The 23,921-nt window shown below is 42.6% G+C and overlaps 1 protein-coding gene and 1 pseudogene across 1 annotated transcript; both read right to left on the bottom strand.

Moving 5' to 3' along the window:
- Positions 1 to 14,840: 14,840 nt before the first annotated feature.
- On the bottom strand, positions 14,841 to 15,382 carry LOC147421595 (uncharacterized; annotated as a pseudogene).
- A 6,107-nt stretch (positions 15,383 to 21,489) lies between these two features.
- Positions 21,490 to 21,975, bottom strand: LOC147421594 (uncharacterized). Its single transcript, XM_086503704.1, has one exon. It carries the CDS (start codon positions 21,973 to 21,975, stop codon positions 21,490 to 21,492), a length of 486 nt encoding a protein of 161 aa, XP_086359830.1.
- Positions 21,976 to 23,921: the final 1,946 nt, after the last annotated feature.

The raw sequence follows: 23,921 nt of genomic DNA, 5'->3' as shown, positions 1-23,921 counted from the left end.
CACACACACACACACACACACATGCGCGCACACACACACACAAATGTAGACAGAGTCTATAGCAGTGTTCAAGAAAAATGTGCCTTAGCTTAATGTCGTGCCATTTTCAATTTCAAAAATGTCGATTGAGGGCAAAGGACAAAGGAGAAAATCAACCCCAAAAAAGGGTAAATATGCCTAAAAATGATGAAACGATTCTTCAAAGCATACATAACCAAATCAAATCCTACTTCTAGCATCTTGTATCGATATCGATAGACAGTCGGCCTTCTTTATTTAATCTCACAACGAAGAGTTTTTTAGAAATTTTGAAAAATTTGAAGGGCATTTTGGGGATTTCCACAAATTAGAGGGGTATTTAGGATTCCCTCCCAAATCCACGCTGGGATTATCTCTCTCTCTCTCTCTCTCTCTCTCACACACACACACACACACACACACACACACACAAATGTAGATAGAGTCCACAATAGTGTTCGAGAAAAATGTGTCTCAGCTTTAAATCGTGTCGTTTTAAGTTTCAAAAATGTTGGTTGAGGGCAAGGGACAAAGGAGAAATTCCACCCCAAAAAAGGCAAATACGCCTAAAAATAATGAAACAATTCATCTCCAAAGCCTACATAACCAAATCAAATCCTACTTTTAGCATCTTGTATCGATAGACAATCAGCCTTCTTTATTTAATCTCACAACCAAGGGTATTTTAGGAATTTTGAAAAATTTGAAGGGCATTTTGGGAATTTCCCCAAATTACAGGGGTATTTAGGAATCCCTCCCCCTTTTGTAGTATAGATAGATAATAACGCATACAAAAAGGCGACCTGCGTCATCTCTCTTGCGAGAGATGTCGCTATTTGAGCTTGTCTCCTTTTCTACTCGATCATGCAATATGGCCACATAATAAAAAAACCCTTTTCACATTTTTTTGATTGGAATTTGGGGAACTCTATAAGTGAGACCAAAGAGGATGTGGACCCCCTCTAGGGGGTCTGTAATGTTACACCTAGTGGGATTGGGGAAGGATGCATGTGTGGGTGCGTAAAGATCCATCATCCAATAGTAGCGTCTAAATTTTGCTCAACCAAGCCCAGGAGTCTGTGTATGCGTGTGTGTGTGTGTGTGTGTGCGTGTGTGTGAGAGACTCCACAGAGAGAGGGGGGGGGGGGGAGGAAGGTACGGATGATCAGTATTCACAAAAAACCAGCCTTCAGTGTATTTTTAAAGGACAAAATTTGAAAATTCCCGGTTAGTTTTGAGGGCTGCCTTGAAGGAAACCGGAAAAAATTTAAGGATTTTAGTGTAAAAACCAATAAAAATTGGCTAAATTTCTCTAAAAATCGATAGATTTTCAAAGCTTTCCTTTTTTCCACAGGTTCCTAAAAGCGTTTTTTGTGGACACTGTTGATGATTCTGAACGACTCCAACAAGCTGTAGTTGTTGATATTTTATCGTTTTCACCTCTTCGAAAGTCCCTGAAGTACTCTCAAGTAAATGCAATGAGCTGCCATTATCACCTACTCTGCTTCAAAAGCCCACCTGCGGCGCCTACGCAGCAACCTCGGCTGACCCACCCTCCCTTGCATTGGATGTGCCCCGCATACTCAGGTTGTAGCCTCTAGGGTTTGTTTATTTACATGGCATTAACTTTCATCATGAACTGGCACACGTGTGAGAAGCCCATTATCGCTCAAAACTGAGGCTTGATTGCACTACAGAGGAAGCCATAATATTAAGGCTATGGTCACACGAGGCTTAGTTTTTGGTAGCTCGCTCGACAAGCTCTTACGCAGGCAGCTTTTTGCAACGCTTCACCGGCGTAGTTATATAACTATGCCGAAAAAGCCACGGCTACAAAACTTACCTGGTTAGCTGGCGGTCAATTCTTGCATTCTCTCTCGTGTTGCACCCATCTACCTCTCTCTCTCTCTCTCTCTCTACCTGTTGTTGCCCATCACCCTCTGAGGGTCCGTATTTTCCATGGTCAAAACTGGTCGAGGCTTATGGAAAACTAAGCCTCGCGTGACCATGGCCTAGGTAGCTAGTTTGCAGGTCTCGAGTCCTCTCTCTCTCGCGCACTGTGTGACTTCTCCAACATGCAGGGCACACTCACCTTAGAACTGTCGGATGAAGGAGCGCACGCCATGTGTGGGGAGGGATCGCTCCCCCTTTGATGATAGTATAGATTATATATAGTATAGAAGATGAATGTTTTGATTTTTGCAGAACTCACAATATGTCAGTGCAATGTATTAATATCATCAAAAAAATACATCCTATACCATGCTCAACCTGGTCATGACCGACACCATAACTAGCATTACAAAAAAATATCACTACATCAGAAGGTGCCACATAGATCATAAGGATTGCCACTTCGTCGTGAAATCCTCTCCAAGATGAGACCACACAATACATCGGCTAGACAGCGAGCCACCCTCTGAGATGACCCTAACAAATCATACCAACACGAGCAATAAAATCGCATATGTGGGGATCCACATGCTGCTCCATCACCACGAGAAATCATCAGATCAAGCCCTCATCATCGGAGCATGAGGGTGATACCGAGACGATTTGAGCTGCTGGAGCATCAAAACACCAGCAAACCTACTCGGACTTGTCTTTAGGGGGAGTCAAATCCCTTTGGAAGAGGCCCACTGAGGACACCATGCAACCGAGAGCTTCCATCGCTCGACTCCATGCCTCAAGGCCGCACCAGAACCATCCTTTTGTTTCGCTTCACATGTAGCATCCACCAGCCAAAAACCCCAAACTTTGACCACACACAAAACACTCACCGCCTTCAGATCCTCCACGCAGACAAGATACACACCTCCAAGGCTGCCTCCCAAGTAGCAGGGCACCACGAATACAACCATCCGTGCATGGCGCTTCCGAAGGAAGTGGGGTAGCACCATACCCCTGTTGCAAAATATAGGCCTTGTCCCTGATCCTCAAGCACTCCCTGGGGCAGGGCGTGGGCAGTCCAACGCCCACTCCCCGGAGCCGCCCTTGTCTACGAACCACAGAAACCCCCCACCAAGCGGCCAGAATGCATGCAGCCACATTGTACCGAGCACCCGCCTCATCCACGACCCCCAAGCCAACCACCATTCCCCCACCTTGCGTGTGCTCACTGGTCCTGTCTCGAGCCAATCAAAAGCATTTTAAAGCCTCTCTATCGACACATCATGAAGCAAAGTTGAATGAATGTTTTGGATTTTGATAGATATGATTTCTCTTGATAACATCTTTGAGGTTCTTGGGGAGAATAACCCTGAAAACGAGAGAAGAGAATAGCAGGAAAGAGGGCACCCAAGATGAGGCTCTTCAAGTATAGGAGTTCGTACCCCTCTCTCAATAATGGCAGAGGTGATCTTCCACTCTTGGAATGTGAAGGGGAGCAAAACCCCTGGGGGATTCACTCTATATACAAAATGGGACGCTACCTGTGAACAGACAACTTGGATAAAACCCCTATATACGACTCATACTAGGAAATATGATCCCCCTTTCTACACTTATACAACAATCAATGAATAAAACTATCATATGCCTATCTTAAATATAGTATTTAGGTCTCACATGATCTAATTGAGTAAAACTAGTCAAAGAGTGTGTAGTATAGTGACTGGCATCGTACTAAGGAACCACTTCTTTTTATAACTAAATGTACCCTCAATGTGTCCTAGTTTCACTTTCAAACTATGTGCCCGATCAGCCTACACTTTGGCTACTTTTCCAATTCTAACCCATCTAAATTACTCAAAAAACATGGTTGTAAAGTTGTGTTAGGCTCTCCGTGTAAATTTGCATCTATACAAACTCTTTATAGCTTTCATCCTTCAAAAAATGTACTATAATCACAAAACAAGCAGTTGATACAAAGCATTGTTAGTTTTTGCATGTCTTTTTGTAGCTATTGACTCACAAGTTTGAGGTTAGAATCTTTTGGGAAGCCATGATTTTGAAACACAGAAACTTCCTCTCATTCTCCCCTTTTCTCACTCCCCCCACCCCCCCCCGCCCCACACAAATATGATACCCCTCCCCCCCCCCCAAAAGAAATATGATACCCCCCTCCCTATTTTTAAGCTTGGGAGATAGATTATTGGGGGCCTGCCCCTAACTTATACGCTTATGTAACTTGTAAAAAAAAACCCCTTCTTTGCACTTACGTGGTGTGGTAAGTTTTCCATGGTGAATCCCCCGAGTCAAAACCCTAAAGAAGAGATCAGTCTTTGGGGAGGAAGTTAGAAGAGGTAAGGATATCAGCTTTTGAGCTATCCAAGAGCATAACCTAGATGCCTTAAGCAAAAGAAAAAAAACTTTTGGTAAGAAAGTGGCCTTTTATGGAGAGGGTGCCTATGGTTTCAATGGTGTCCTCTCTATTGTGGATAGGGATCTTGAGCCAAAGGTAGTCTTTCAATCTTCCCTCTGGAGGGCTCTGGGAATCAAGATCAAATGGGTTGATCATATTTTCACTATTATCAACGTGTATGGGCCCTCAGCAGCAAAGGAAATGGCCAAAGTATGGGAGCACCTGAAAGATATCAATGCTGAAAGAGAATGGCTCTTGGTAGGGGATTTTAATATGGTAGAGAAAAGAAGGGACAGAACTGGCACATCGAACAGGTTAGTGGGCTCTGAACAATCTAAATGGATAAGCTTATGTGAGAAATGGGCATTGGTGGACATGTGGGAGTTAGGCCCATGGAGCAGCATGACGGGGTTTAAATACACGAGCTTGCAATATGCCGCCACGGCTTCTTGACTGGATTGTTGCTACTGCTCTCATCAGGCTGATTGATTCCCTTCATGGCTGGAAATGAAGGTGATAACTCCTCATTGCTTTTCAGATCACCTTTCGTTAAGCATAAAATTGAAAAAAACCAAAGGAGCTTATCATTTCCCTCAAGGGTCTAAAAAGCTACTTTCAACAAGGGCCCACCTAGTCAGCAACCCTCTCTTCAGAAGTCTAGCCCTTAAAGCTATGAGAAAGCTTCGAAAAGATGTGGACTCAGGAAGCCCTAGGGACTGGGATATTTTTGCCAAGGGTATTCAAAAATCCATCAAAATTACAGGTCCTAGAAGACAGAAAAAACAAGAAGAACAACTCGATCAGCTCATTGATGAAGTTGAGATTTTAACCACCAAAAAACAAGAAGGCTTGGCTTTAGAGAGGGAGCACAGAAGATGGCTAGAAGCTAAAGTGGAATTAACCGGTGTCCAATTGGAGGAGGTAAGGAAGGTAAGAATCCTATCCAGAGAAACCTTCCTCCAGTCAGAGGAGGCCAATTGTACACACTTCTTCAAGGCCCTCAAAGTTAAAAGAAATCAGGGCCTGGTCCACTCTCTCACCGATGTGGATGGAAATGATATTGAAGATCCTCAAAAAATGGTTATATTAATGCTCGACCAACGACAACAGATCATTGGCCAGTCCGAGGCTCCCCTGCAAAAGATAATGCTAGATCCACTCTCCTTGGGAGCGTCAAAAGAACAATATCCCTCTCTGAAGCCAAAATGCTGGAGAAGGCATTCACAGAGGATGAATGCTCCCTTGCACTGCATGCTATGAGCAAAGAAAGATCCCCAGATGGGATGGGTTGACTACAGAATTCTTCATGGAATTCTAGGATGATATTAAGTCTCCCATCACAAGAATGGTGAATCAAGCCCTCGGGGATGGGGTAATGGACTTAAGCATTAAAAGAGGCCTCATTAAGCCTATCTCAAAACAAGTCGATTGCTCCCAAATTAAGCACTAACGCCCCATAACGATGATGTCTGTTGCCTATAAAATTATCACCAAAATTGTATCATTCAGGCTCTCACCCCTCCTCGACAAATTTCTAACGCCCCACGAACATGGATTCATCAAGGGAACGTCAATCTATGATAATATTCTGACCACAATGGTCGGAATTGAATATTCCACTTTCATTAAACAGGAGTGTATCCTACTTCAGTTGGATCTTGACAAAGCATATGACAAGATAGCATGGTCATTCATTGAAGATGTCATGAAGTCATTAGGCTTTGGACCATGGATGTGCCACCTAGTTAGCACCTTTGGAGCTCCTTGGTGCTGGTAGCCATTCGGAGCTCCTTTTCAATGGTGCTGGTAGCCATTCGGAGCTCCTTTTCAATGAGAGAACCGTGGATGCTTTTGAGGTCAAAATATCCAAAAAAAAAGAATTCCCACTTGCCCCCCTAATGTTCGCCATTGGATCCCACCCTTTGGTTACATTACTAGAAGACAATGTTGGTAAAGGAGAGATTCAAGGATTGGCTCTGCCGAATAACGACCAACTACAGGCAAAGCTTTTTGCAGATGACTCCTTAATTTTCCTTAAAGCTTGCCCTGAGGTTATCAAAAAAGCTCTTGAAATTGTGCAAACATTCGCCTTAGCCTCAGGTTCAAGGTGCATTATTGAAAATCGAGATTGATCTCTCTCTCAAAGTACACATGTGGTACCAGTAAATGTACTCATATGATAGACGCTCCATAGGTCTGTTGCATCTTGTGAATGAGGAGTTCTTTGTTGATTTCTATAGTGCCAAGGCACCACCACCAATATTTCCTTTAATTTATCGATCCATTCCTCTTTGATCTCCACATTCATTTCCATCTGAGTCAAAGCTTGGCAGCATATTTCCACAGTGGCTCCCATTATTGCATGCGAAGAATTTGTCTTACCTTCAGGATTCGACTTCAGGAAAATTTCCTGGTTGCAGTGTAGATAGAACGTATCATCCATGGGTTCTCTCTTTATCGTGCTTGCTGTTCTTGACATTTCTCCGTATGCCTCGTTCAAGACTTAGTTCCACAAGGCTTCGTCAAAACGGCAAGCTCCTTTATCAATTAAAGGATCCTGGAATGATTTGATGGCCATCTCAATTGCCAATTCTTCTTGTCTTTGCTCCTCCAGCTTAGCTCGCTTAGTTCTAATGGCTCATTCTTCACTTCTTCCCCTGCGATTATCCTTGTCCATGGCGTGAGAGGGGGGGAGAGAGAGAGAGAGAAAAGCAGGAGAAGAAGTGAAGAATCAGCCATCAGAACTACATAAGCTAAACTGGAGGAGCAAAGACGAGAAGAATTGGCAATTGAGATAGCCATCAAATCATTCCAGGATCCTTTAATCGATGAAGGAGCTGGCCATTTTGACAAAGGCTTGTAGAACCAAGTCTTGAACGAGGCATACGGAGAAATGTCAAGAACAGCAAGCAGGAAAAAGAGAGAACCCATGGATGATATGTTCTATCTACACTACAACCATGGAATTTTCCTGAAGTCGAATCCCAAAGGTAAGCCAAATTCTTCACATGCAATAATGGGAGCCACTGTGGAAATATGCAACCAAGCTTTGACTCAGACGGAAATGAATGAGGAGATCAAAGAGGAATGGCTCGATAAATTGAAGGAAATGTTGGTGGTGGTGCCTTTGCGCTGCAGAAATCAACAAAGAACTACTCATTCACAAGATGCAGAAGACCTATATCAAAAAGGGGACTCAATTTACAGTGCAGAGTTTAAGAATTTTCATGTTGTTTTCGCACAGTTAAGCCCTTTGACCTTCAAAATTATCAAGTTCTTTGACCCTAAAGATTATGCATTCTCACAAACACAATGGAAATCCTTCAAGAGGCGCTCATTGAGAAATGGAGGCTACTCCCTCTCCCATAGACACAGGTGCGATATCTGATCTTCCTACTTTAGTCGTTTACGCTGATCTTTACTTCGTTAGCCTAGGAGGCATTTTCCTATCCCTGGCCTCTCATTAACCCACTTCCTTTTATTTTATTTTTATTTTTATTTTACTTCATTAGTGTAGGAGCATTTTATTATCTATAGCCTCGCATTAACCCACGTGCTTACTTTCGTTAGCGTAGGAGGCATTTTCCTATCCCCGGCCTCTCGTTAATCCACATGGTTCCTTTTATTTTACTTTGTTGGCGTAGGAGGCATTTTCCGATCCCTGGACTCTCGTGAACCCACGTGGTTCCATTTATTTTTTTTTAAACCCAGCGATGAAGAGCTCTAAAAAAAACTATGATGTCAAAAGCTACCAAGTGAATAAAATAAAAAAAGCATTCCTATCCCTGGCCTTTCGTTAACCCTCGTGGCTCCTGTTATTTTTTTTAAAACCCAGCGATAAAAAGATCTAAATAAAACTACGTTGTCAAAAGCTACCAAGTCAATAAAATAAAAAAAACATTCCTATCCCTCGCCTCTCGTTAACCCACGTGGCTTCTCTTTTTTTTAAAAAAACCTTGCGCAATGAAAAGCTCTAAATAAAACTACGCTGTCAAAAGCTACCAAGTGAATAAAATAAAAAAAAACTTTCCTAACCCTGGCCTCTCATTAACCCACGTGGATCCTCTTATTTTTTAAAAAACCCACTGATGAAAAGCTCTAAAAAAAACTACGCTGTCAGAAGCTACCATGTGAATAAAATAAAAATAGAATTCCTATCCCTTGCCTCTCGTTAACCCAGGTAGTTCCTCTTTTTTTAAAAAAATAAACCCAACGATGAAAAGCTCTAAAAAAACTAAGCTGTCAAAAGCTACCAAGTGAATAAAATAAAAAGAGCTTTCCTATCCCTGGCCTCTCGTTAACCCACATGGCTCCTCTTATTTTTCAAAATACCCAGCAATGAAAAGCTCTAAATAAAACTACGCTGTCAAAAGCTACCAAGTGAATTAAAAAAAAATAAAAATTCATATCCCTGGCCTCTAATTAACCCACGTGGCTCCTCTTAGTTTAAAAAAAAACCCAGCGATGAAAAGGTCTAAAAAAAACTACGTTCTCAAAAGCTACCAAGTGAATAAAATAAAAAAAGAATTCCTATCCCTGGCCTCTTGTGAACCCACGTGGTTCCTTTTTTAAAATAATACTTTTTTTACTTAGTTAGCGTAGGAGGCATTATCTTATCTCTGGCCTCTCATTAACCCATGTGGTTACTTCTTTAGTGTAGGAGGCATTTTCCTATCCATGGCCTCTCGTTAACCCACATGGTTCCTTTTATTTTATTTTTATTTTACTTCATTAGCATAGGAGACATTTTCCTATCCTTGGCCTCTCGTTAACCCACATGGTTCCTTTTATTCTTCTTAAAACCCATCGATGAGAATCTCTAAAAAAAACTATGCTGTCAAAAGTTACCAAGTGAATAAAATAAAAAAATCATTTCTATCCCTGGACTCTTGTTAACCCACGTGGCTCCTCTTATCTTTTTAAAAACCCAACGATGAAAAGCTCTAAATAAAACTACGTTGTCAAAAGCTACCAACTGACTAAAAAAGAAAAACATTCCTATCCATGTCCTCTCGCGAGTTAACCCATGTGGCTCCTCTTATTTTTTTAAAAACCCAGCGCGATGAAAAGCTCTAAATAAAACTTACGCTCTCAAAAGCTACCAAGTGAATAAAATAAAAAAACATTTCTATCCTTGGCCTCTCGTTAACCCATGTGGCTCCTCTTATTTTTTTAAATACCGAGCGATGAAAAGCTCTAAAAAAGGCTACGTTGTCAAAAGCTACCAAGTGAATAAAATAAAAAAAGAATTCCTATCCCTGGCCTCTCGTTAACCCACGTGGTTCCTCTTATTTTTTTCAAAAAAACCCAACAAGGTAAAGCTCTAAAGAAAACTACGCTGTCAAAAGCTACTAAGTGAATAAAATAAAAATAGAATTCATATCCCTCGCCTCTCGTTAACCCACGTGGTTCCTCTTATTATGAAAAGCTCTAAAGAAAACTAAGCTGTCAAAAGCTACCAAGTGAATAAAATAAAAAAAGCATTCCTATCCCTGGCCTCTCGTTAACCCACGTGGCTCCTTTTATTTTTCAAAAAACCCAGCAATGAAAAGCTCTAAATAAAACTACGTTGTCAAAAGCTACCAAGTGAATAAAATAAAAAAAACATTCATATCCCTCGCCTCTCGTTAACCCACCTGGCTCCTCTTATTTTTAAAAAAACCCAGCGATGAAAGCTCTAAAAAAACTACGCTGTCAAAAGCTACCAAATGAATAAAATAAAAAAAGAGTTCCTATCCCTTGCCTCTCGTTAATCCACGTGGTTCGTTTTATTTATTTATTATTATTATTATTTTAACTTTGTTAGCGTAGGAGGCATTTTCTTATCTCTCACCTCTCATTAACCCACATGAATCCCTTTTTTTTTAAAACCCAACGATGAAAAGCTCTAAATAAAACTACGTTGTCAAAAGCTACCAAGTGAATAAATTAAGAAAAGGATTCCTATCCGTGGCCTCTTGTTTACCCACGTGGCTCCTCTTTTTTTTTTTAAAACCCAGCAATCAAAAGCGCTCAATAAAACTACGTTGTCAAAAGCTACCAAGTGAATAAAATAAAGAAAAAATTCCTATCCCTGGTCTCTCGCGAGTTAAGCCACGTGGCTCCTCTTATTTTTTTTAAAACCCAGCGCGATTAAAAGCTCTAAATAAAACTACGCTGTGAAAAGCTATCAAGTGAATAAAATTAAAAAAACATTCCTAACCCTGGCCTCTCGTTAACCCACATGGCTCCTCTTATTTTTAAAAAAAACCTAGCTATGAAAAGCTCTGAAAAAAACTACGTTGTCAAAAGCAACCGAGTGAATAAAATTAAAAAAGAATTCCTATCCCTGGCCTCTCGTTAACCCACGTGGTTCCTGTTTTTTTTTATAAAAAACCCAACGATGAAAAGCTCTAAAAAAACCTACGCAGTCAAAAGCTACCAAGTGAATAAAATAAAAAATGCATTCCTATCCCTAGCCTCTAGTTAACCCATGTGGCTCCTCTTATTTTCTTAAAAACCCAGCGATGAAAAGCTCTAAAAAAAACTACGCTGTCAAAATCTACCAAGTGAATTATATAAAAAAAAAAAATCCTATCCCTGGCATTTCATGAACCCACGTGGTTCCTCTTATATTTAAAAAAAAAACCCAACAATGAAAAGCTCTAAAAAGAACTATGCTGTCAAAAGCTACCAAGTGAATAAAATAAAATAAAGCATTCCTATCCATGGCCCCTTGTTAACCCACGTGGCTCCTCTTTTTAAGAAAAAAACCCAGCAAGATAAAAAGCTCTAAATAAAACTACGCTGTCAAAAGCTACCAAGTGAATAAAATAAAAAAAGCATTCATATCCCTAGCCTCTTGTTAACCCACGTGTCTCCTCTTATTTAAAAAAAAAACCAATGATGAAAAGCTCTAAAAAAAACTACGCAGTCAAAAGCTACCAAGTGAATAAAATAAAAAGAGCATTCCGCGTTGCTCTCAACATCAATTCGCTCTTCTCCACAAGTAGTTTGTAGGTTCCCAGAAGCAGCCACAAGCAGTTCGCAGGTTGCCAGAAGCAACTTCGAGCTTTGTCTATACAGGTTTGTCTCTAGCGTTCTTGTTTTTTTTTTCACTCGCTGTGCCTTTAAAAAAAACACATGCACTGCTTGGTCCCTCTCTCTCTCTCCCCCCCCCCCCCCCCCCCCCCCCAAAAAAAAAAAAGACATGAGTTAGAAGATTTGGTCACTGAGCTTCACAGGCTTCTTATCCGGGAAGCCTATCAAGAAGTAGGTTCCCAGAAGCATCCACAAGAAGTTCGCAAGTTGCAGCCACAAGCAGTTCGCAGGTTGCCAGAAGCAGCTCCGAGCTTTGTCTATAGGTTTGTCTCTAGCATTCTTGTTTTTTTTTTCTCTCGCTATGCCTTTAAAAAAAATCGCATGCACTACTTGGTCTCTCTCTCTCTCCCTCCCCCCAAAACAGGACATGAGCTAGAAGAGCTGGTCACTAAGCTTCACAATAGTATATACGCATATTCAAAGAGCAAAATGTTGAGAAGTTTTTGATAGGCATCTTATCTAGGATGTTGAATTTTTCTATGCAGTGATTGCCGGAATGCATGGCAATGGCAAGAAAGCACTCTGGTGTAGGCCTCTCTATTCCATTGAAAAGAATCACGCATTTTGTATCCACAGTAAATCCACTACAGAGAAGAAGCATTATTTATTACACAAGTGAAGCATAGACAAGAAGAGCATGCATTGTTGCAATGCTTTGGTCTATATGTATGCCAAATGTGGTGCCATTGCGAAAGGATGAAAGGTTTTTGTAGTTATCCTCTCCAAAATGTCGTCACTTAGGTCACATTGATTTCAGGATATGCCCAATATAGCTGTGGCAAGGAAGCTCTGGGCTTTTCCACCAACTCCAAAGGCAAGGCCTACCTCTAGATGCAATCACTTTTCCTTGCAGGCCTTCTTCACATGGGCAAGAGATTTCATGATGAGATTTGTAGTCAAGGGCTATTGAAGGAAGATGTCCTAATGGCAGTGCTTTGGTCGATAATAATGCAGTCAAATGCAAGAAATGCCCAACATGGCTAGGAAAAATGAAGCTATGGTTGTTCACCTTAAAGATGTGGCAAAACCTTCACATGGGTGAGACTATTCAGAATGAGATTTCCAATCAAGTTTGCTAAATGAAGATGTCATGTGTAACAATGCATTGGTTGATATATTTCAAATGCAAGTGCCTCATGAAAGAACGAATGGTCTCGATGCACATTCTATTCAAGATCTCATTATTTGGACATCATTGATTGCAGGATTTGCCCCACCATGGATGTGGCAAGGAGGCTCTAGGTTTTTTTCACCAATACTGAAAGGAGGGCGGCCTCTCTCGAAATAAACTCATTTATGTCTCCACGTCCAGGCATGTGGGCATACACAAGATATTCATATGTATAAGATAATTCACAATAAGATTTCTACTTAGGGGCCGTCGCTGCAGAAAAATGTGCTTGACGATGCTTGGTTTGATATGTATGCCAAATGTGGTGCGTCACAAAAAATTCTAATGGGCATCCTCTGTAGAAGGTCGTCATTTTGAATGCGTTGATTGTAGGATATTCCCAACATGGCTTTGGCATTAAGGAAGTTATTTCACCTTGATATGAAGGGAAGACCTTTCTCCATGTGGCCTTTGGCAAAAGCTTCAAGTGGATGCAAGATGCTGATATGGGCACCAAATTTCACAATTATATTGTTAGTCAGAGGCTACTGAGGCTACTGGAAAAAGATGTTGTGCTTGGCACTGTCTTGGTCGATACGTATGCCAAATGTGGTGCGCTTGAGAAAGCACAAGCGGAATGTCGCCTCTTGAAATGGACTGATTTTAGGATGTGCGCAACAAGAGCATGGCTAGAGAGCTCTACGTTGTTTTGACTGGTGAGATGTTGTACTTGGCACTTCTTAGAAGATATGAATACTGCGCTTGAGAAAGCACGAAAAATGCTTGAGATCCTTCCTGTCTAGAATGTCACCTCTAGGAATGCATTGATTGGAGGATGTGCACAACAAGAGCGGGGAAGCTGTAGGATATTTTCAAGGGACGAGATGTCGTGCTTGACAAAAGTACTTGAGGTGCTTCTTGTCCGAAATAAGCACAAAAAGTGCTTGAGGAGCTTCTTGTCCGGAATGTTGCCTCTTGGAATGCACTAATTGCGGGATGTGTGCAACAAGAGCAGGGCCAGAAAGATCTAGGTTGTTTTTAGTGGGTGCCAAGCAAGTGCAGTTCTCCAAATTCGGTCACCTACACTTTCATCTTGAAGGCTATGCTTACATCTTGAAGCCATGTGGCTCTATGCAAGTGCTCGAGGAGCTTCATGTCCAGAGTGTGGACTCTTGGAATGCACTGATTGCAAGAATTTCCCCCTCTGTTCGGGACTATGTTCGTCGCCATGTATGCCAAATGTGGTACGCTTGAGAAAGAACAAGTGCTTCCTGTCCAGAATGTAGCCTCTTCGAATGCACTGATTGTGGGATGTGCAACAAGAGCAGGACTAGAAATCTCTAGGCTATTTTCAGTGGGTGAGATGCCGTGCTTGGCACTGTCTTGGTTGATATGTGTGCCACATATGATGCGCTTGAGAAAGCACAAAAAGTTCTTGAGGTGCTTCCTGTTTGGAATGTCGCCTCTTGGAATGCACTTATTGAGGAATAAGTGCAACAATAGCAGGGCCAGAAAGGTCTCACCTATTTTCAATGGGTGAGATGTAAAACTTAGCACTGTCTTGGTCGACATGTATGCCAAATGTGGTGCGTTTGAGAAAGCACAAAAAGTTCTTGAGGTGCTTCTTGTCCAGAATGTTGCCTCTTGGAATGCACTGATTGCAGGATATGCGCAGCAAGACCACGGCCAGAAAGATCTAGGCTACTATTTTAAACAAATGCAAATTCAGTCACCTACACTCTCGTCTTGAAGTCTATGCTTACATCTTTTAGGCACATGGCTCTATACAAGTGCTTGAGGAGCTTTCTGTCCGAAGTGTGGACTCTTGGAATGCACTGATTGCAAGATTCTCCCCACATGACACGGGGCACGGCTAGAAAGCTCTAGTCTGTTTTTGATAGATGCAAAGCGAGGGCCTCTCTCTATATGCAATCACCTACGCATGCATCTTGTGACTATATGCGAGATGATGATATGGGCACAAAAATTCACAAGTATATTGTTGGTTAGAGGCTGTTGAAAAATAGACAAGCAAAGCATGATGAGGAGTTAGAAGGAATGGGTTTTTCTTTTCTGACCAGACTCATTGCAAGATATACCCAACTTGGCTTTGGCAAGAAAGCTCTGGGCTATTTTTACCAGATGTGAAGGAAAGGCCTCTCTCTACTTGTCGGGCCTGTGCCAAAATAATGGCATGCCGGGTGGAATCAAGAGGTTTCTTTAAATTTTAAAAGATTGACTAGATTGTGCAAGATTCACAAAGGAAACATGCATGCGAATCAGTTGCCAGCTCATTTTGTGATATGAACTTCTGAAGTGCTTCTTTAGCTAAGTGGTTATGTTCATCTCTACAGCTCTGAAGCTCATTAAGGAGCCTTGGGTGATCCAAGCTATTATCAGGGTCAAGGAGTGGAAACGACTCTCCACCAGTGATAATAGAGGGAGCCAAATCCCTTTGGCAGAGGCCCACTGAAGACACCATGCAACCGAGAGCTTCCATCGCTCGACTCCATGCTTCAAAGCCGCACCAGAACCATACTTTTGTTTCGCTTCACATGTAGCATCCACCAGCCAAAAACCCCAAACTTTGACCACACACAAAACACTCACCGCCTTCAGATCCTCGATGCAGACAAGATCCACACCTCCAAGGCTGCCTCCAAAGTAGGAGGGCCCCACAAATACAACCATTCGTGCATGGCGCTTCCGAAGGAAGTGGGGTAGCACCATACCCCTGTTGCAAAAAATAGGCCTTGTCCCTGAGCCTCAAGCACTCCCTGGGGTAGGGGGTGGGCAATCGAACACCCACTCCCCGGAGCCGCCCTTGTCTACGAGCCACAGAAACCCCCCACCAAGCGGCCAGAATGCATGCAGCCACACTGTACCGAGCACCCGCCTCATCCACGACCCCCAAGCCAACCACCATTCCCCCACCTTGCGTGTGCTCACTGGACCTGTCTCGAGCCAATCAGAAGCGGTTTAAAGCCTCTCTCTCGACACATCGTGAAGCAAAGTTGAATGAATGTTTTGGATTTTGATAGATATGATTTCTCTTGATAACATCTTTGAGGTTCTTGGGGAGAATAACCCTGAAAACGAGAGAAGAGAATAGCAGGAAAGAGGGCACCCAAGATGAGGCTCTTGAAGTTGAGGAGTTCGTACCCCTCTCTCAATAATGGAAGAGTTGATCTTCCACTCTTGGAATGTGAAGTGGAGCAAAACCCCTATGGTATTCACTCTACATACAAAACGGGACGCTACCTACGAACAGACAACTTGGATAAAACCCCTATATACGACTCATACTAGGAAATATGATCCCCCTTTCTACGCTTATACGACAATCAATGAAGAAAACTATCATATTCCTATCTTACATATAAAATTTAGGTCTCACATGATCTAACTGAGTAAAACTAGTCAAAGAGTGTGTAGTATAGTGACTGGCATCGTACTAAGGAACCACTTCTTTTGATAACTAAATGTATCCTCAATGTGTCCTAGTTTCACTTTCAAACTATGTGCCCGATCAGCCTACACTTTGGCTACTTTTCCAATTCTAACCCATCTAAATTACTCAAAAAACATGGTTGTAAAGTTGTGTTAGGCTCTCCGTGTAAATTTGCATCTATACAAACACTTTATAGCTTTCATCCTTCAAAAAATGTACTATAATCACAAAACAAGCAATTGATACAAAGCATTGTTAGCTTTCGCATGTCTATTTGTAGCTATTCACTCACAAGTTTGAGGTTAGAATCTTTTGGGAAGCCATGATTTTGAAGCACAGAAACTTCCTCTCATTCTCCCCTTTTCTCACCCCCCCCCCCCCCCCCCCCCCCCCGCCCCGCACAAACATGATCCACATGCTGCTCCATCACCACGAGAAATCATCAGATCAAGCCCTCATCATCAAAGCATGAGGGTGATACCGAGACGATTTGAGCTGCTGGAGCATCAAACCACCAGCAAACCTACTCGGACTCTTCTTTAGCGGGAGCCAAATCCCTTTGGAAGAGGCCCACTGAGGACACCATGCAACCGAGAGCTTCCATCGCTCGACTCCATGCCTCAAGGCCGCACCAGAACCATCCTTTTGTTTAGCTTCACATGTAGCATCCACCAGCCAATAACCCCAAACTTTCACCATAGACAAAAGAGAGAACCCATGGATGATATGTTCTATCTACACTGCAACCAAGGAATTTTCCTGAAGTCGAATCCCAAAGGTAAGCCAAATTCTTCACATGCAATAATGGGAGCCACTGTGGAAATATGCAACCAAGCTTTGACTCAGACGGAAATGAATGAGGAGATCAAAGAGGAATGGCTCAATAAATTAAAGGAAATGTTGGTGGTGGTGCCTTTGCGCTGCAGAAATCAACAAAGAACTACTCATTCACAAGATGCAGAAGACCTATATCAAAAAGGGGACTCAATTTACAGTGCAGAGTTTAAGAATTTTCATGTTGTTTTCGCACAGTTAAGCCCTTTGACCTTCAAAATTATCAAGTTCTTTGACCCTAAAGATTATGCATTGTCACAAACACAATGGAAATCCTTCAAGAGTCGCTCATTGAGAAATGGAGGCTACTCCCTCTCCCATAGACACAGGTGCGATATGTGATCTTTCTACTTTAGCCGTTTACGCTGATCTTTACTTCATTATCCTAGGAGGCATTTTCCTATCCTTGGCCTCTCGTTAACACACTTTCCTTTTATTTTATTTTTATTTTTATTTTACTTCATTAGCGTAGGAGCATTTTATTATCTATAGCCTCGCATTAACCCACGTGCTTACTTTCGTTAGCGTAGGAGGCATTTTCCTATCCCCGGCCTCTCGTTAATCCACATGGTTCCTTTTATTTTACTTTGTTGGCATAGGAGGCATTTTCCGATCCCTGGACTCTCGTGAACCCACGTGGTTCCTTTTATTTTTTTTTAAACCCAGCGATGAAGAGCTCTAAAAAAAACTATGATGTCAAAAGCTACCAAGTGAATAAAATAAAAAAAGCATTCCTATCCCTGGCCTTTCGTTAACCCACGTGGCTCCTCTTATTTTTTTTAAAACCGAGCGATAAAAAGATCTAAATAAAACTATGTTGTCAAAAGCTAGCAAGTGAATAAAATAAAACAAACATTCCTATCCCTCGCCTCTCGTTAACCCACGTGGCTTCTCTTATTTTAAAAAAAACTCAGCGCAATAAAAAGCTCTAAATAAGCTCTAAATAAAACTACGCTGTCAAAAGCTACCAAGTGAATAAAATAAAAAAAACATTCCTAACCCTGGCCTCTCATTAACCCACGTGGATCCTCTTATTTTTTTAAAAACCGAGAGATGAAAAGCTCTAAAAAAAACTACGCTGTCAAAAGCTACCATGTGAATAAAATAAAAATAGAATTCCTATCCCTTGCCTCTCGTTAACCCAGGTAGTTCCTCTTTTTTTTTAAAAAAAAACCCAACGATGAAAAGCTCTAAAAAAACTAAGCTGTCAAAAGCTACCAAGTGAATAAAATAAAAAAAGCATTCCTATCCATGGCCCCTTGTTAACCCACGTGGCTCCTCTTTTTAAGAAAAAAACCCAGAAAGATAAAAAGCTCTAAATAAAACTACGCTGTCAAAACCTACCAAGTGAATAAAATAAAAAAAGCATTCATATCCCTAGCCTCTTGTTAACCCACGTGTCTCCTCTTATTTTAAAAAGAAAACCAATGATAAAAAGCTCTAAAAAAAACTACGCAGTCAAAAGCTACCAAGTGAATAAAATAAAAAGAGCATTCCGCGTTGCTCTCAACATCAATTCGATCTTCTCCACAAGTAGTTTGTAGGTTCCCAAAAGCAGCCACAAGCAGTTCGCAGGTTGCCAGAAGCAACTTCGAGCTTTTTCTATACAGGTTTGTCTCTAGCGTTGTTGTTTTTTTTTTCACTCGCTGTGCCTTTAAAAAAAACACATGCACTGCTTGGTCTCTCTCTCTCTCTCTCTCTCTCTCTCTCTCTCTCTCTCTCTCCCCCCCCCCCCCCCCCCCCCCCCAAAAAAAAAAAGACATGAGTTAGAAGATTTGGTCACTGAGCTTCACAGGCTTCTTATCCGGGAAGCCTATCAAGAAGTAGGTTCCCAGAAGCATCCACAAGAAGTTCGCAAGTTGCAGCCACAAGCAGTTCGCAGGTTGCCAGAAGCAGCTCCGAGCTTTGTCTATAGGTTTGTCTCTAGCATTCTTGTTTTTTTTTTCTCTCGCTATGCCTTTTAAAAAAACCGCATGCACTACTTGGTCTCTCTCTCTCTCCCTCCCCCCAAAACAGGACATGAGCTAGAAGAGCTGGTCACTAAGCTTCACAATAGTATATACGCATATTCAAAGAGCAAAATGTTGAGAAGTTTTTGATAGGCATCTTATCTAGGATGTTGAATTTTTCTATGCAGTGATTGCCGAAATGCATGGCAATGGCAAGAAAGCACTCTGGTGTAGGCCTCTCTATTCCATTGAAAAGAATCACGCATTTTGTATCCACAGTCATTCCACTACAGAGAAGAAGCATTATTTATTACACAAGTGAAGCATAGACAAGAAGAGCATGCATTGTTGCAATGCTTTGGTCTATATGTATGCCAAATGTGGTGCCATTGCGAAAGGATGAAAGGTTTTTGTAGTTATCCTCTCCAAAATGTCGTCACTTAGGTCACATTGATTTCAGGATATGCCCAATATAGCTGTGGCAAGGAAGCTCTGGGCTTTTCCACCAACTCCAAAGGCAAGGCCTACCTCTAGATGCAATCACTTTTCCTTGCAGGCCTTCGTCACATGGGCAAGAGATAAACTCATTTATGTCTCCACGTCCAGGCATGTGGGCATACACAAGATATTCATATGTGTAAGATAATTCACAATAAGATTTCTACTTAGGGGCCGTCGCTGCAGAAAAATGTGCTTGACGATGCTTGGTTTGATATGTATGCCAAATGTGGTGCGTCACAAAAAATTCTAATGGGCATCCTCTGTAGAAGGTCGTCATTTTGAATGCGTTGATTGTAGGATATTCCCAACATGGCTTTGGCATTAAGGAAGTTATTTCACCTTGATATGAAGGGAAGACCTTTCTCCATGTGGCCTTTGGCAAAAGCTTCAAGTGGATGCAAGATGCTGATATGGGCACCAAATTTCACAATTATATTGTTAGTCAGAGGCTACTGAGGCTACTGGAAAAAGATGTTGTGCTTGGCACTGTCTTGGTCGATACGTATGCCAAATGTGGTGCGCTTGAGAAAGCACAAGCGGAATGTCGCCTCTTGAAATGGACTGATTTTAGGATGTGCGCAACAAGAGCAAGGCTAGAGAGCTCTACGTTGTTTTGACTGGTGAGATGTTGTACTTGGCACTTCTTAGAAGATATGAATAGTGCGCTTGAGAAAGCACCAAAAATGCTTGAGATCCTTCCTGTCTAGAATGTCACCTCTTGGAATGCATTGACTGGACGATGTGCACAACAAGAGCGGGGAAGCTCTAGGATATTTTCAAGGGACGAGATGTCGTGCTTGACAAAAGTACTTGAGGTGCTTCTTGTCCGAAATAAGCACAAAAAGTGCTTGAGGAGCTTCCTGTCCGGAATGTTGCCTCTTGGAATGCACTAATTGCGAGATGTGTGCAACAAGGGCAGTGCCAGAAAGATCTAGGTTGTTCTAGGTTGTTTTCTGTGGGTGCCAAGCAAGTGCAGTTCTCCAAATTAGGTCACCTACACTTTTATCTTGAAGGCTATGCTTACATCTTGAAGCCATGTGGCTCTATGCAAGTGCTCGAGGAGCTTCATGTCCAGAGTGTGGACTCTTGGAATGCACTGATTGCAAGAATTTCCCCCCCTGTTTGGCACTATGTTGGTCGACATGTATGCCAAATGTGGTACGCTTGAGAAAGAACAAGTGCTTCCTGTCCAGAATGTAGCCTCTTGGAATGCACTGATTGTGGGATGTGCAACAAGAGCAGGACTAGAAATCTCTAGGCTATTTTCAGTGGGTGAGATGCCGTGCTTGGCACTGTCTTGGTTGATATGTGTGCCACATATGATGCGCTTGAGAAAGCACAAAAAGTTCTTGAGGTGCTTCCTGTTTGGAATGTCGCCTCTTGGAATGCACTTATTGAGGAATAAGTGCAACAATAGCAGGGCCAGAAAGGTCTCACCTATTTTCAATGGGTGAGATGTAAAACTTAGCACTGTCTTGGTCGACATGTATGCCAAATGTGGTGCGTTTGAGAAAGCACAAAAAGTTCTTGAGGTGCTTCTTGTCCAGAATGTTGCCTCTTGGAATGCACTGATTGCAGGATATGCGCAGCAAGACCACGGCCAGAAAGATCTAGGCTACTATTTTAAACAAATGCAAATTCAGTCACCTACACTCTCGTCTTGAAGTCTATGCTTACATCTTTTAGGCACATGGCTCTATACAAGTGCTTGAGGAGCTTTCTGTCCGAAGTGTGGACTCTTGGAATGCACTGATTGCAAGATTCTCCCCACATGACACGGGGCAGGGCTAGAAAGCTCTAGTCTGTTTTCAATAGATGCAAAGCGAGGGCCTCTCTCTATATGCAATCACCTACGCATGCATCTTGTGACTATATGCGAGATGATGATATGGGCACAAAAATTCACAAGTATATTGTTGGTTAGAGGCTGTTGAAAAATAGACAAGCAAAGCATGATGAGGAGTTAGAAAGAATGGGTTTTTCTTTTCTGACCAGACTCATTGCAAGATATACCCAACTTGGCTTTGGCAAGAAAGCTCTGGGCTATTTTTACCAGATGTGAAGGAAAGGCCTCTCTCTAATTGTCGGGCGTGTGCCAAAATAATGGCATGCCGGGTGGAATCAAGAGGTTTCTTTAAATTTTAAAAGATTGACTAGATTGCGCAAGACACACAAAGGACACATGCATACGACTCAGTTGCCATCTCATTTTGTGATATGAACTTCTGAAGTGATTCTTTAGCTAAGTGGTTATGTTCATCTCTACAGCTCTGAAGCTCATTAAGGAGCCTTGGGTGATCCAAGCTATTATCAGGGTCAAGGAGTGGAAACGAGTCTCCACCACTGATAATAGGGGGAGCCAAATCCTTTTGGAAGAGGACCACTGAAGACACCATGCAACCGAGAGCTTCCATCGCTCGACTCCATGCTTCAAAGCCGCACCAGAACCATACTTTCGTTTCGCTTCACATGTAGCATCCACCAGCCAAAAACCCCAAACTTTGACCACACACAAAACACTCACGCCTTCAGACTCTCCATGCAGACAAGAACCACACCTCCAAGGCTGCCTCCCAAGTAGCAGGGTCCCACAAATACAACCATCCGTGCATGGCGCTTCCGAAGGAAGTGGGGTAGCACCATACCCCTGTTGCAAAAAATAGGCCTTGTCCCTGAGCCTCAAGCACTCCCTGGGGCAGAAACCCCCCACCAAGAGGCCAGAATGCATGCATCCACACTGTACCGAGCACCCGCCTCATCCACGACCCCCAAGCATACCACCATTCCCCCACCTTGCGTGTGCTCACTGGACCTGTCTCGAGTCAATCAGAAGCGGTTTAAAGCCTCTCTGTCGACACATCGTGAAGCAAAGTTGAATGAATGTTTTGGATTTTGATAGATATGATTTCTCTTGATAACATCTTTGAGGTTCTTGGGGAGAATAACCCTGAAAACGAGAGAAGAGAATAGCAGGAAAGAGGGCACCCAAGATGAGGCTCTTGAAGTTGAGGAGTTCGTACCCCTCTCTCAATAATGGAAGAGTTGATCTTCCACTCTTGGAATGTGAAGTGGAGCAAAACCCCTAGAGGATTCACTCTACATACAAAACGGGACGCTACCTACGAACAGACAACTTGGATAAAACCCCTATATAGGACTCATACTAGGAAATATGATACCCCTTTCTACGCTTATACGACAATCAATGAAGAAAACTATCATATTCCTATCTTACATATAAAATTTAGGTCTCACATGATCTAACTGAGTAAAACTAGTCAAAGAGTGTGTAGTATAGTGACTGGCATCGTACTAAGGAACCACTTCTTTTGGTAACTAGATGTACCCTCAATGTGTCCTAGTTTGACTTTCAAACTATGTGCCCGATCAGCCTACCCTTTGGCTACTTTTCTAATTCTAACCCATCTAAATTACTCAAAAAACATGGTTGTAAAGTTGTGTTAGGCTCTCCGTGTAAATTTGCATCTATACAAACTCTTTATAGCTTTCATCCTTCAAAAAATGTACTATAATCACAAAACAAGCAATTGATACAAAGCATTGTTAGTTTTCGCATGTCTTTTTGTAGCTATTCACTCACAAGTTTGAGGTTAGAATCTTTTGGGAAGCCATGATTTTGAAACATAGAAACTTCCTCTCATTCTCCGCTTTTCTCACCCCCCCCCGCCCCCCCCCCCCCCCCCGCCCCGCACAAACATGATCCACATGCTGCTCCATCACCACGAGAAATCATCAGATCAAGCCCTCATCATCAGAGCATGAGAGTGATACCGAGACGATTTGAGCTGCTGGAGCATCAAACCACCAGCAAACCTACTCGAACTTGTCTTTAGGGGGAGCCAAATCCCTTTGGAAGAGGCCCACTGAGGACACCATGCAACCGAGGGCTTCCATCGCTCGACTCCATGCCTCAAGGCCGCACCAGAACCATCCTTTTGTTTAGCTTCACATGTAGCATCCACCAGCCAATAACCCCAAACTTTCACCACACACAAAACACTCACCGCCTTCAGATCCTCCATGCAGACAAGATCCACACCTCCAAGGCTGCCTCCAAAGTAGGAGGGCCCCACAAATACAACCATTCGTGCATGGCGCTTCCGAAGGAAGTGGGATAGCACCATACCCCTGTTGCAAAAAATAGGCCTTGTCCCTCAGCCGCAAGCACTTCCTGGGGCAGGGCGCGGGAAGTCAAACGCCCACTCTCCGGAGCCGCCCTTGTCTACGAGCCACAGAAACTCCCCACCAAGAGGCCAGAATGCATGCATCCACACTGTACCGAGCACCCGCCTCATCCACGACCCCCAAGCCAACCACCATTCCCCCACCTTGCGTCTGCTCACTGGACCTGTCTCGAGCCAATCAGAAGCGGTTTAAAGCCTCTCTGTCGACACATCGTGAAGCAAAGTTGAATGAATGTTTTGGATTTTGATAGATATGATTTCTCTTGATAACATCTTTGAGGTTCTTGGGGAGAATAACCCTAAAAACGAGAGAAGAGAATAGCAAGAAAGAGGGCACCCAAGATGAGGCTCTTGAAGTTGAGGAGTTCGTACCCCTCTCTCAATAATGGAAGAGTTGATCTTCCACTCTTGGAATGTGAAGTGGAGCAAAACCCCTAGAGGATTCACTCTACATACAAAACGGGACGCT

This window comes from Adiantum capillus-veneris, chromosome 27 (genome assembly GCF_014529385.1).
Source record: "Adiantum capillus-veneris isolate H3 chromosome 27, ASM1452938v2, whole genome shotgun sequence".
NCBI lineage: Eukaryota > Viridiplantae > Streptophyta > Polypodiopsida > Polypodiales > Pteridaceae > Adiantum > Adiantum capillus-veneris.
The sequence above is the reverse complement of the archived record's forward strand: the minus strand, read 5'-3'. Positions and strand labels throughout refer to the sequence as shown.